This window comes from Takifugu flavidus, chromosome 2, assembly GCF_003711565.1.
Source record: "Takifugu flavidus isolate HTHZ2018 chromosome 2, ASM371156v2, whole genome shotgun sequence".
Classification (NCBI taxonomy): Eukaryota; Metazoa; Chordata; class Actinopteri; order Tetraodontiformes; family Tetraodontidae; genus Takifugu; species Takifugu flavidus.
This window is the reverse complement of record NC_079521.1, coordinates 3,593,721-3,608,036: the sequence shown is the minus strand read 5'-3', so window position 1 is coordinate 3,608,036 and position 14,316 is coordinate 3,593,721. Positions and strand designations below refer to the sequence as shown.

General features: G+C 42.6%; 1 protein-coding gene across 7 annotated transcripts in view; it reads left to right on the top strand.

The window, feature by feature from the left end:
• The window catches only part of LOC130515042 (A-kinase anchor protein 13), an 86,761-nt gene that overhangs the window by 55,009 nt on the left and 17,436 nt on the right, over positions 1 to 14,316 (top strand). For 5 of the 7 annotated variants that reach the window (XM_057015060.1, XM_057015049.1, XM_057015040.1 and 2 more), the window contains exons 13-19: positions 469 to 516; positions 5,555 to 5,732; positions 6,028 to 6,130; positions 6,600 to 6,725; positions 7,805 to 7,847; positions 8,024 to 8,135; positions 11,597 to 11,756. In XM_057015060.1, the coding sequence (XP_056871040.1) occupies positions 469 to 516; positions 5,555 to 5,732; positions 6,028 to 6,130; positions 6,600 to 6,725; positions 7,805 to 7,847; positions 8,024 to 8,135; positions 11,597 to 11,756 (770 nt within the window). The remainder of the gene's footprint in view (positions 1 to 468; positions 517 to 5,554; positions 5,733 to 6,027; positions 6,131 to 6,599; positions 6,726 to 7,804; positions 7,848 to 8,023; positions 8,136 to 11,596; positions 11,757 to 14,316) is intronic. The other 2 variants (XM_057015067.1, XM_057015074.1) reach the window with 2 other exon arrangements.

The window sequence follows — 14,316 nt, the reverse complement described above, 5'->3', positions numbered from 1 at the left end:
TGTTGCAGCAGGAAAGATCGCTGTCCTTCTCCACATGCAGTACAGTAGTCTAGGCAGACCTAGACTTAAGCTGTAGCATGCACGTGCACACAGCCTCCAGAGTGTAGCACTGATTTCTTCTGGACTTCTTATTGAGAGAGGTATTGAGTTAAAATCAATGAATTGTTGCAGCAGAGGAACTCAGCTGTTAACCTCCGTCCAGAGATGCATATAAGAGCTTCGCTCTGCGTGTTGAATTGTTCCTCTAATAGAATTATTCTTAATAAAAGGTTTTAAGCACTCTTTAAACATGCACTCACAACCTTACACAGAAATCCAGTCCGATAAATACGCTTGAATCTTATAACCAATAATGTGCAGAACTTTATTCGGCTGTTCATTCATTATGTTTTTATTGATCTGTCTCCCCCTCATATCCCCACTCATCTCACCCGTCGTCCATCACGTCTGTCTCATCCATCACCCCAGTTCCATGTGTAGTCTCGGTGAGGAGAAGCCGACCTTTCACAGGAGAAGGTACTAATGAGTCACATTCATCAGCTGATGTGTTCTTTAAATTGACTAGCTGCCATCTGACGTACTATGTTGAATTTGTGTGCGTAGCTTTTGTTGATTTTCACCTTTTTTTCGTGCGTGCTTTCTAAACTGCAGCCGCATTTTGCTTCGTCCCTGCAGGCAGTTGGGCTGGAAAATGTTGCTTTCTTTGACCTGGTGTGTTTGAATACTCTGGTAAAAAGATGATATTTAGTGGTAATAGTAAGCAGCAAGATGAAAAAGGAAGTATTAAACTCAAGATGCTGGAGGCATTGTATTGGTACAGAGGTTATTTGGGCCTATTTAGAGTGAAATTTTTAGAATGACGAGGATAAAGTTTTGATTCTAACTGTGAGGTTTCAATGAATGTAAAATGGAATGCTGCTCGACCTGTAATTAGCTAATAAGGCTTCTGCTCTCTCTCCTAGGGCAATGCTTTTAACATTATTAACAGGCTTGGCAATGCTGACACTATTGGACTTTTACAATAATGTTCATTCGTATCCTACCCTCTTATAATATTATCACAGCAGTTCTGCAGGAAATGAAATTGGCCATTAGTGTTTATCTGTGACCATGTAACATGCACACTGCTGTCTTCCAAGATCCGTGTCATGTTGTCATGTTCGCATTCTCCGTCTGCTGTTGAATCTTTTTTTGCCAGTCATTCATTCTCATTTCCATCTCCATTTTGTCTGTGACTAATCCCTGCACCTCTCACTTTGTTAGCATCAGCTGGTGTCCCTCTGATGCTTTCCACAGCCACAGTGTGGAAATAGATAGTTCCCTCAGGTACAGTGTGTCTGCCTGTGTGAGTGTTTGAGGACCTGTTCTTATTTCAACGCTGTTTGGTACTTCAGCCTATGGGAAATGCTCTTGGCAATTGACATACGGTAGTTTCAATTACAGTAGTGACCAGAGAGCCCGCCTCTCTCCCCATATAAGGCACTGCAGGCACCATAATCAGCATTCCCACTTTCTTCCACACCCACCTCAGTCGACTGCTGCCCAAAAATTCCGATCCGTCAAGATTGTCAATGTTGTGCACGGGACTACGGTTCTCCTGCTGACAAGGTAAACCCTGCCTAAGGACTGGTAGGTTAGCCCTGTCAGGCCTTTCTTCATCTGGCTCAGGGCAGCTCCACATTGTAGCGACCTTTCCTGTCTTGCTAGAAGTGTTGCGTTTTCAACTGGACACGGTGGCTAGCTCTGGACAAGCTAACAGCTGATCCCTCCTAAACTGCCTCCACCTGGATTTAGCTAAAGTGTCAAGGCCAGCTCATTCCTATCAGCTTTGCAGCTCACACCTTTGGCCTCCTTGCTGTGCCCTCCTCCTGTGACCCCACCAAGATGATTCTATTCAGGATTACTGGTACCATGGCTTCTGCCCTACACCCCAAAATATCTCTATGTTGATGACGCCTCTGTTGGTGACTCCTGTCCCAGCCTCCTTACCAGGAGAGACAAGACCAGGCGGCAAAACCTCCAGCTTGCACTTGGGATGACATTAGGGACTCGTCTGATTTCCAGTCGCTTCTTACCCAGCTCCAGGAAGATGTCGCCATGGTGCTGAACCACAGCAGAAAATGGCCGGCACCCCAGGCCGGTCAGGGCTCCGAAAGACATCTGTTTGATGGGAATATCCTCCTCACCTCTTTTAGACTGTCAAACTGTTCTTGCCCGTGGTTCCAGCTTGCCTTAAGGAGAGACTAAGTGCTTCTGGAATTAAACCTTCTCTGTCACAGAGTACCCATCAAGGGTTTTTCAGGGATAGATGATCTGAACATGGAGGGCCTGGGGCTACCTTAATTGCTGGCAGATGAGCGTCCAATTCGCAAGCTTCAACAGCCCATCCCTGTGTACTGAAAACAGTTCTCAAAGGTTACAGACTGCAGCTAGCCCCCCATCCACCCAAATTCAACAGCATTTTGGATTTGGTTGCAAGTGGGGACTCATCTCAGGGTTTAGAGGAAGAAATCCTCTATCTACATCGAGCAATCCAAGCGGGTTCCTAGTCTGGGTACTTCACAGTTCCAAGGAAGGGCAGAGGGCTGCACCCCATCTTGGATCTCCATGTTCTGAATAGCTATCAGAATGCTAACACTCACAATATTGTGTTGACACATACCTCTAGGCTTAGTTTGATCAACCTAAATCCAGTGTAATTCCACATTCATATTCATCCCACACACAGATAATTTCTCTTTTTTGCCTATCAAGGCACAGCCAATGACTGTGACACTTCAATTGGGACCAAAGAGAGAAATAATATGGAGGCAGCTCTGAACCGTATGAGGATTCATTGCTACTCAGATGATTATCTCTTCTTTTTGACATAGGAGCTGTGTTGGTGTGACACTCAGTCACTTTTAACCGATCCATCTTCTCCCACTTATCCGGTACCAGTTTGTGGGGGCAAAAGTCTGAGCAATAGAAGTCCGAGCAGGGACGCCCAGACTTCCCTCTCCCCAGACAATTCCTCCAGCTCTTCAGGCAGAACTCCAAGGTGTTTCCAGGCCATTCAAGTGACATAGTGACTCCAGCGTGGCCTGGGTCTTCCCCGGGGTCGAGTGTGTCTCATGCTTATGATTGCCGCCCAAATCACATGGCATCAGCCACTTCTGAGCCCTCTTGCGGATGGTGAGTCCACGGGAAGGTGGGCCTACATTGCTCATTCGGTCTGCGACTGGCTGGGTCCCATGGGCAAAGACCCGGCCGCCAGGCATTCGCCTGCACGCCCCAACCCCAGGCCAAGCTCCATGGTAGGGCCCCGGTGACGCCAATTTGGGTGACATAATATGTCTTGGTTTATTCCCTCTTAACCCATCTCTCCTGTCTGGGTGTCTGGGTGTCTGATTCTGCTCACCAGAATTGCCTGATCAGCGCACAGCATATCTCAGCATCATATTAGAGTCCATCTCTTTCAGAGCGATTCTGATACACAAACAGTAAGAGAGATTTAACAGTGTGTATTCCTCTTCAGGGAGGGATGCAGGGTGTTGTTCAAGATGCGTCAGAACCTTCTGGGGTTTATGGCCTCACTTCTCGCTATGGGTCTGTAAGGCCTGCTGAGAATGGGAACCTTTTGGTGGCGGGTGGCCACATTACATCTGTGCCTCCGACATCGCCATTTTTTCCCCATTACGGAGAGCACATCTTACCAAGCCCTTACACCTGCCCTCAGCCAGTGTTGAGCTTGGATTGGTGTCACAGAGAAAGGTGAGAACGTCAGACTTGAGCCTGGGGCGCTGTTCAGAAGGACCAATCTGCGAATGCAAAAAGGCCCTTACGGCTTTGCTGCGCCCAGCTAAATTTCTTGGAGTCACTGGCGGTGTTTCTCTGAATCACTTCCTGCCTTTTCTCCGGGGTTCCCCCATCTTAGTGAGAAGTGACAATTTCACATCGGTGGCTTACATAAACCTCCGGGAAGGAACTCATTTTCTGAGACTGCACAAACTATATCGACTCGCAGCATAATAATGTGGAGCAGTGTGCATCTCTCTGTGACTGACACAGGTCCAGGGCAAAATTAACAAAGGAACAGGCCTCCTCTAAATACAGGATTCTGTTTACAAGAGAAGGCTCCTCAACTGCAAGGTGGTGAGACAGGTTGGAGAGATTCGGTCAGACATCCGTAGATCTCTATGCATTGCACGCAAACACCCAATGCCCGCTCTTCTCTCTTGCGCACAACTATGCGCGACCGGGCGTGGATGCAGTGTCCAGCTAAATCAACAGCAACCATGGAGTTTATGCATCAATACTCGGCATAGTGTTTGTTCTGGTTTGGTAGCACCTAACAGTCGTAATCACACTACTGTAGAAATTCAGTTTTCTTGTGTATAAGCGGACGTCCTTCAAACTTTATGGATCGGCTTTGGTGAATGTGGTGCAGTTCAGAAGTTGTATATATCTCTGATAGGCTGAGATATCGAACGGAGTTGGAGAACGTTGGGTTACCCACTTAACCCCGGTCCTCTGATAGCATAGTGAGATATCCCAGCACATGAGGAAGACACATGTTGGAAAATGCTATTAAGGGTGCCTGCAGTGTCTTACATAGGGAAAGAGGTTGGTCAAAGGTCACTGCAGTCTTTGGTCTGTTTCTGACATGAGGTTTCATACAGAAGTTCCAATGACACGTCAGACGTGGTGTCATTGGAACTTTTGTATTGTCAGTTGCTGAGGGCACTTTCCTATAAGCTGCATTAATGAGATATTCACTATGTCAGAGAACTGGGCTTCCCCTAGTTAAATTTACATGCATGTTAGTGCACATGACTTTTCATGAGTGTTTAATGAATGTAAATTGTTAGTCTGTAGATTCCTCCCACTAGGCCTTCTGGATTTATTCTTGGTTTGTACCAAGGACCACCAGGCTCTTTTTATAATAATGGTTGAAGCAAGTCTTACTGTGACAGACACACATTTATATTGACAGCCCTGAGGACTGGTAAGTGCTGTTCTCTGATCATCACGGAGTCATGATTTTTACGGTCTGATCCAGTTTAGGTTTGTTACGTCTACATACAGTTTATCGGTCTGATAATGGGGTGTCAGGCAAATCCAAAGGGCGCAGTATAAGAAAGATTCACTGGGAGGTGGTAGCTTTTACTGGGTCTGTCCAGAACAGAATGAAGTGGCATCTCCGTTGCATAGCTCATCCTGAAATGTTGCTGTAGTTTTCCTCTCTGTAATCATTGTATTGGAGTTTTCAGGACCTCTTATTTGACCCATAGATCGATGTAATTGGTTTAGTAAATCACAGCTGGAACGCTTTCGATGTCAGTGCTGATGTTGGACGACGTTTTCTTTTGCTGCTGCTCTAAATCTTATACAGAGCCTGGTGGTGCTAACTCGGCTGACGCAACACGACAGAGTGTGTGTGTGTGTGTGTGTGTGTGTGTGTGTGCGTGTGCGTGTGCGTGTGCGTGTGTGTGTGTGTGTGTGTGCGTGTGTGTAAACTGAGTGTGGTGTTAAGACCACAGGTTTTGAGCTCTCACTTGGTCTGTTCACACAGCTACAGCCTGGAGGGCCTCACCGTTGGCCAGGAAGAGCTGAGGGGCCATGCTACCAAGGGGCCTCGAATCCTGGAGTCTTTAAATATGCCCCAGCAAGACAGTGATGACAGAGGCTCTTTGGTTTCTCTGACAGAGGAACAGGAAAAACTGGTGGAGCACAGGAGCCTGCAGGACCTGGTCAGAATACACCCCCTCCCAAACACACATTTCCCATGTTAAGCCTGATGATTGAGGGATTTAGAAAGAATTAATAAACATCACTGTCCTCTTTCTCTCAGCTCTTATTGTGATGAAATACACTGTCAACTGATGCACATCACAAATGATGTGCATCGCTTCCTTGTTTTAAGTTAATGGTTCCTCTTACCCATTAAGTGTCTGGATATGTCTTCTGCTTCATTAGATGTCTAGTTCAGTGGCTTTTCCCACTTTTTTGTGCACTTTTTACTCACTTTTGTATCCTATGCATTAGAAATCAAGGCGGTATCGACCTTTGCGAAACAGTTGTCCTCCAATGACACTGCCACTCACCAAGTCTGTGTCCATGCTCGCCATCAGCCAGAGAGACATTGATGGTGAGTGATAAGTTGTATTTCAACTTATATTGTATTTCAACTTTTCAACTTAGATCATTGACCTTTTCATCAATACTTTTTGTTTGAAGTTAAAATGTGTGTACGCTTCTCTTCCAAAAAGAGCCATCGTAGTGAATTATCTGAAGCATTAAATGTACTTTGAATTATCTTTTGGGCCCAGTCCTACCTGAAATTATCCAGGAGGAGGGGCTTAGGAGCTTTCTTGCCTCTACCAAAGCCTTCCGTCACAAGGAGATTAAATACCTGTCTTCTTTTTTATATAAAGCCAGTACTTTTTCCACAATCTATCTGATTAATTCAAATGCTTAAAGTTTTGATTCAAGTCATGATGAATCACAACTATTGAAAATACCTATTTGCATCTTTATATAGCCGCAAAATAAGTCTGTTCCTGCTGTGTTTTTTTTTTTTCTGTTGTTTCCACTTTCCTTTGCTGCTCCCACCCCAGCTGTGGGACGTTTGAGGCGTAAGAGGCGAATTTCCATCTCTTTCAGCCTTTCCCCCCTTCTCACCAAATCTAAGTCTCAGTTCATTTATGGGGGCTCTTCATCTAGTGATGATGAAGATAACCTGAGTAAGTAAAAGTAGAAAGTAGCTGTGACCTTGGAGCCAGAACAGTAGATGTTTTCTGTTAGAATCCCCTGTTGAGTCATTATATTACACAGTCACATTATGGATTCTACAAGAAATGATGGATTAGTAGAGAGCCTTAATGTAAATGGGAGCCATTCTCTCTGCTCTCTGCTGGATTTAATGCAACAGTTGTGTAGTGAAGCCTTTTACAGCTGCAAGATACTGAAGGTTAATGAAACCACAAAGTTGAGCTGCAATGAAACTTGTCATCTGAGAATTTTACTGCGGATATGAAGCCGCTCCCAGTATGAACCAAAGGTTTGTAAGCATGACGCACAATCATTGGTTGAAAGAATCGCACCGCAGACAGTAATTTCTGCCCATTTTTTTTTGAAGTAACAGCCTACATATTTAGGTGACCTTTTCTCTGTATATTTTTTTTAAAGGAACAAATCAAAATGATTCAGCAGGTGATTTGAGAAAGCCTACCACCTGTAGCTTAGCTGCAATTTTCCTTCATTATGTTGTTTCAAGTTTGACAATGTGACACATAACAAGCAATGCATTTTTCACGCCTGTCATCAAAGGTTTTGTAATACATTAAAGATGACGTGGAGAGTTAATTTCTAAATTCTATTATTTACCGGTAGCTTAGATGTACAATATGAGCCCAAAAACACAACTTTAAACAATGTAGTAATCTGGGCAGACTGAAGGAGAAGAAGTAGAATTATTTCATTTTAATTGATTTTTTCTACAACTGGAACCAGAATGCTCTCCAGAGTGAAAGGTGGCATTTTCTTCCACAATGCTGCTCACAACATGTTTCAAGCCGGGCTCAAGGATGTAGGAAGTAGCTGTTCAAGGAGAAGAAGATGCACAGATGTTCAAATCCCTGTGTAGTTTTTTTGCAGCTTGTACCTAGTGATAAGTCATCATCATGATATGTTTGGTCAACCTCTGATCAGAGTTGTTTGCTGCTCTAAAAAGGGATGAAGCAGAAATCTCACCAGCAATTTTTCACCAGAAATTTTACCTACCTCTGAATGCTGATGTCATCTCTCTATTGCTTCTCTTTAGGTATGAGGTCATTCTCCAGCAACTCTGGTTCATTAGCATACAGGTCAGGTCACTGCCACATTTACACATTAACAGTAATTGTTTTAGGTCTCAAGAGCAGCTGGAAACTATAAAGTCATAGAAAAAAAGACAGTAAATAAATATGCTTTGAGTGTGTGTGATCTGGTCGGGCCATTATTTCATTCAGTTTATTTAATGGTAAAGTTTTGTGTGCATCAGTATATCAGAGGAAGAACCGGGCCCTCTGCGCAGTGACACTGAAGGAAAAAGTGTGACAAAAGTCAGCCGGACCTTCAGCTACCTCAAGAGCAAGATGTACAAAAAGACCAGGGTGAGTTTTTATTCATTCTTCCGTCTTGTTCAGTCTTAAATTTCAAACATACCGGTAAATGTTTTTGCAATAACGGATGAGGTCACAGGCTTTTCAGCTGCCATTTTTCATGGACTCCATTTTTAGGACATTTTCTCTGAGCTGCATTTCAGCCTCTGTCTACTCTACGGTGACATGTTTTTACTCAACTGTGCTGGGAGCTTCCCAGTGTGTCCATTATCAACAGCACTGAGGCATTATTGAGAGATGATTATCTGTCCCGTATTCACCTTTCCCAGTAGTCTGTCTGTTGTCCAATTTATCTCGCACAGATACAGGTAATGATAGCCCAGTAGGAATGTTAGAGTTACTTGTTATATTTGATAAAAATGAAAATAACTTAATTTTGAAAGCAACTAAAATGAAAAATTCTGATTCAGCTGCATGAGTGACATGTTTATACATTCAAATCTGGATTAGATTTACACTAGCACTGATGAAATATGCTATTTATAGCATAGTATATAAATATATATTTTCTTTTTGCTGACAGCAATTGTGCAGTCTCTGCAAAGAAGCAGCCGGGTGAACTGGAAGTAAAACAGGAAGTGAGGACTTGTCTGTGGCTTTATAATCTCTTGGCCAGTGTTTTTAAAGTGACAGGATTCACCACAGCCTGCAGCTAGTCAAACTCATCCAAGATGGTTTTTACAGACTCCAAAAGAACTAGCAAAGCTGGTGTAGAGCACTCACAGGTGTCTGCATATTCTGTGGCCAAAAGACAGACTTTAGATATCTTTTACTGCGTTCCAACATATTAAAACTCACTTCATTGTCTCACACCATCCAAATACTATCCATTCTTAACCTTTTTTAGAATCATTTCTTCCCCAAAACGTTAGAAATTTCGGCCTGCATGTTCTGACAGCGGATCTAGTATTTTGTCATCGTGTCTGTACCGGTCTATAGGGTCACTGCTGTAGTAATACATCCTGTAGCCAGTCATTCACTTCCTCATCTGTGCTCTGGTGATGGCGCCTCACAGCTTGTTGTAGCTTCACCCACTAAGTGACTGCCAGAGATGTTATACAGAAGATTCACAGGGAGCCATCGCTTCTCACTGAAATGGAAAGGATGGCTCGAGGTAGGCCTCTACAGAATGTTTTGGTCTCCCACTCACGTTGGAATTATTTAAAATCAACGACGTTCCTCTCTAGAGTGAAGTTATCTTGAACTACGATGTCTTTTTGCTTCTCATGTCTGTTAGGGTGGCAAAACTTGTCACTTCTCTTTTTGACACAGTAAAGTTAATGTTTTGCCATTCACCATTGCTTTTTGCAGTTATTTGTAGATAATGTTATTTTACAGTCTTCCAAGCAGATCACGGTTGATATATTCACGCTTCAGTCAGAAAGCTGCAGTGTAAGGAAGTGAAAGTATCTGCTGAGCTAGACTTGTTGTAAAAACATGCAGACTTGCTGTGGGCCATTCAGTCTTATGGTAGCTAGGAGCAACGGAACAAAATGGCTTCTAGTTTATGTCAGAGTGTTGTGGTCCTTTTTAACCAAGAGGCTCAGGGCTACCCATTAAAATGAGCTGGAAAGTCCATTTTCCCTTTTCCTCTGGGTTTGGGTGGAGGCTCTGTGATGTAAATCCAAGAGAATGAGAGCTCTGTTCTTCTCAGCGTCACTTTCTGGGATTGTGATTCAGATCAGCATTCTAAGATGACAGCAGTTCAAGACGGCCTTATTCATCAATGCACAGGCTGCAGAAAGAGAGTTCTGTTGTGGAAAGGCCAAAGGTTTAAGCTCCAGACACTGTCGCTGTCACGTGTCCTGCATCTTTATTAGCTGTTTAACAGTTAATAACAGCCAATATAAGTTGCACAGTAAAATGTCATATCAGCATGGATTTTCCTCTTGACAGAATTGTGGTCTCTACTGGTTGTTTTCCAACATTAGTTGTGTATTACGGCATTTGAGCAGTAGTCCTATATGCACAAAATGTCAATAGTTGTTTTTCAGTTGCTGTTATATGAACCAGAATATCGCCTAAAAGTGCAATTTAAAAAAATTCCTTCATTAGAGAATTTGTTCCCAGCATCAGTACATCAGCAAGTACAAACATCAGTTATTATGCAGAAGCCCCCTGCTGTGTAGAACATCAGAGTAATTTTGCCACTCTGCTGGATTCAAATTTAATTTTATCAAGTTGCCCAGATGCTCATACAGATGGGGCATTTCACAGTAACAAATAGGATCATACAGTATAATCTTCTCAACATGTCTTTGGCTTACATTTAACTTCTCAGAAATACATTGTGAAATTGATTCAAAAGAGCATCTATAAATGTACAGACTTCTGACGCTGCTGAACCACAGTGTTATGGCCTCACTTGTCTCACAATTGCTTTGCAGTTTTGTCATTTGCAGTTCATGTCTAAACAGGAAGCTTTCTTGTTCAACTCTGTCACTAGTTGAATTTTGTTATATCCACTATCCATGTTGCCATAGCAGCATATATACTGCACAAATATTGCCATGTAGGTCTAGAACAAATGTACCTACATAAGCATTGTTTGTGTATTTCTAGCATAGCAGAGGCACAGTTAAGGACCCCCCCTCCCCATTAAACTTTAATGACAATGGTGTGCAAAAGACACCCATGTTCACAGTCATAGGTGACATATTCCCTTTATATTTTAAACTAAATATTGTTTTACTGTCACCTTTTACATCCGTTTACAACAGAAAAATAAAATGGCCTTCCTAGTTAGTGTAGAGTAGCGCCCCCTGTGGCCATCTCATGGTGCCACATTGTTCCTAAATTAAATTGTCTGGATGCCTTTTCAAATATCTGATGCTGAATTCTATAGTGAGGATACTGGAAAGGTCTTCTTCCAATGTTTCTTCCATGACGGTCATATTTGTACACGAAGGTCATGTTTTGACCTCCACTGTTCTGTTAACTGGCATTTCTTCACCACCTTGTGAACTGAGGAACTGACCTGAAGATACATTACTTGTTTGTGGGCATCGAGACTTTTTTAACTTTAAGGTCTAGACAACTGCTCAGAGCAGCCAGTGGCTGCTGAGTGTTGTCATTCTGGTGATTTAATGATTTGCATCAGTTGTTCATCCCTATTGGTGACTGCTAACAAGCCTTGATGCTAGCAGGATCAAAAAATTCTCCTGAGCTTGTCTTCTTTTACAATATAAATAATACACTGCTTAAAAGGTACTTTAAAAAGGGCGTTCTCTTGTTTTTGGACATGTTGAACAGGGATGCCCAAAGTTCAGATCGCTGTATGTTAATCATGCTTCTTCCGACTGATATGTGCACGCAGCTTTCAGACCATTTAGGCTTAAAGGTTTTTGCTTTGATGTCACAAATATCTCTGGTCTGCTTCGTTATAAATTTGTTGGTGTCAATGGTGTCTTAAATAAAAATAGTTATTGTTTTTAAATATTCTTTCTGTCCAGGAAAAGGACAAAGAGAAAAAGGATAAAGAGAAGGATGCCAAAGAGAAGGAAAAGAAGGTCGTTAATGGCCATCAGTTCACACCAGTTGGTTCAGTCCAGGGAAGCCAGTGTTCCCAGTGCAACAAGGCTTTAAACAGCAAAGATGCTTTCCATTGCACACGTAAGTACCTTTATCCAGTTGATTTTTTTCTTGTTTTCCTTTCTTTCCACTAAAAGTTCCTTCATTTTTTGTTTAGAAGTATGCAACGGAATGGCGCTTTCATGTGGAACTTAGCTCGTTAATGCAGGATTTTGTGTGGGCTTTGACAACGTCATCATTACATGTTTTAGTGTGGCAAAACACTCTGACGTAAACACTGGCCATCAGCGTGTTGATGGTTATCGTTGTTTTGTAATTTCGAGTGTCCCTTTTGCAAAGATTGGTTCACATTGAGCAATGTCGCAGCGCTACTCCAGCGATGCTGCCATGATCGATAAAAAAGATGCGACATGTTGCTACACATTAGGATTCCCCGACTGGTGATATTTACTCGAGCATGATGTAATTCACGCATGTGCTTACTTTAAAGGTCATATAACTTCAATTTGATTTGGTTGATTAAAAAAAAAAAAAAAAAAAGGGTAAAAATCCTTCGGAGATTGGTCTCCACAAGAAGACTGATCTTATGGGAGTGGACCAAAACTTTGCTCTATTTTGAGATCTGAGTGAGCATCTATAATGACAGCCTGTTGGCAGGCTGGCCAGTGGCAAAGTTAGCACATGACAATATCGTTTCAATTTCAATATCCCAATTCAATATTTTGTCAATGCATTAAAAAAAATAAAGAACCCATCCAAATTGTCCCCTAAACTTTTTCATTGGTGTGAACACTTATATACTTATAGCACTTATAGTATGTGTACACTTGATAAAAAAGTCATGAAACATTGTTCATAGGTCAGGACTGGTGTAAGATTCAATACTTTTTTGTATTGGTTACTGAAATAGCAGACATCTTAAGTGGGCCCCAGCCCAACGTGTGCACGAGGGCCCGCCTAACGCTGCTAGCAGCTTTAATTATTATTATAACAATGGTATGCACAAAATGCTCATCTTGCAGACATTGCATTTTGCTGTAGCACTGCCTCCATGCTCCACTTTAAAAACAGTGGACGTTCAATTTGCTCTTGTGATCTAGCCAGCTTTTCATATTTGCCCACCAGTGACCAGATCACAGCTTAGCTCACTGCCACTCACACAAATATACAGTACTAAAAGCATTGTGCCATACAGCCTTAATAACACACTAATCAGCTGGATAATTTTTCCATTTTCCACAAATGTGGAATGTTTACAACAGCTTTGACTTCCAACCTTCTGATCAATGGTCCAGATCCTTTCCATATGATTCAGGTCCTTGTAAAATTGTTGGATTGACCTCAATTTCCGAACATGTGATCGCCTGGGGCCCTCCCTATTGCAGGATCATTTGACCCAGGACAAAATGCCACGGCAGCCCATTCATAGTAGACACAGATTAGAAAGTCATCCATCCTTCATTTAGAGTAGAAGTACATACATGTCAGATTAAACAATCAGCAAAACAACTTTTCCTCTATTTTAAACTGAAGCAACAGACACGCAAAAGGGGATGTAATGTAGTGCATATGCTTTTAGCAAAAAGCCCCAGTTCTACAATGGTACTCTCAACGGTCACAGTCTGTTTGGAATTCTTCAGATGGATCATCTCGGTTCATTTTGTTTCCAGTCAGTCTGCTTAGAGGATGTTTTTTTCTTATGAGCCTTTTGTGCTCACAGATGTTTGGCTCATTCAGCAGACAAACACAGGGATCCTTTGTCTGTGATTAGCTGCCATCTTTGCCAGTGCACAAGATAAATGCAGTAAAATACTCTGTGAAATTTAGGAGGAGAGAAATACGGCAGCTTTGACGGCGCGGGTGGTCATTAAACACACATTCAACTTGCTGGATTCCTTATGGCAGATAATGTTTTTTGCAACTGATGTGTTGAAGGTGACATGGAAATGGCCCCTGGATTTGCTGCTTTTCTTCATTCTGAGTTGCACAGGACTGTTTTTCTCTTGTCACTGACAGAACGGGTGTGATGATGTAATCCCATTGTGTGTGTGTGTGTGTGTGTGTGTGTGTGGTGAAGGGTCTGATAGCGGACACTTGGGTTTTCTCTTGCAACATGTCTGTTTAAGGCACGATTGGAAACTCGGTGTGTAAAATTAGTGGAAACTTTCTGCAAGAAGCCTGTTCCTCCCTGCAGGGACTTTCTGATTGAGTTTACTTCTGCTGTTGTTTTCTGTGTGTTTGCGTGGTCTCTGCAATGGACACGACAGCTTCAAAGTTTGAAACCCCTCTGAACTGATTTGAGAGCATGAAATGAAAGTGTGGTTCAGGGAATTAGAATCTCAGATTGACTCAACAAGCTCCCATTGCTGAGCCGATCCTATTTTAGCAGTCTGGAAGGATGACCCTTGCTCCGTGGTCATTTGAGAATGTTTACATAATTGAACATTTCCCATGTAATTCAGACTGTACTGTATGTGTGTAAGTTATTGGTCAGACCGTCTTTTTTCCCTGCCTCCTTCATGAACAGTATTACTCCTAGATTGCATCACATGCTCTGCTCCAGTCTGGCTTTCATTAGTGGGCTGGTGGAGTTTCCTGGCCAGCTCAGAAATACCAGTCAGACTTTCTATCCCCCAACCTT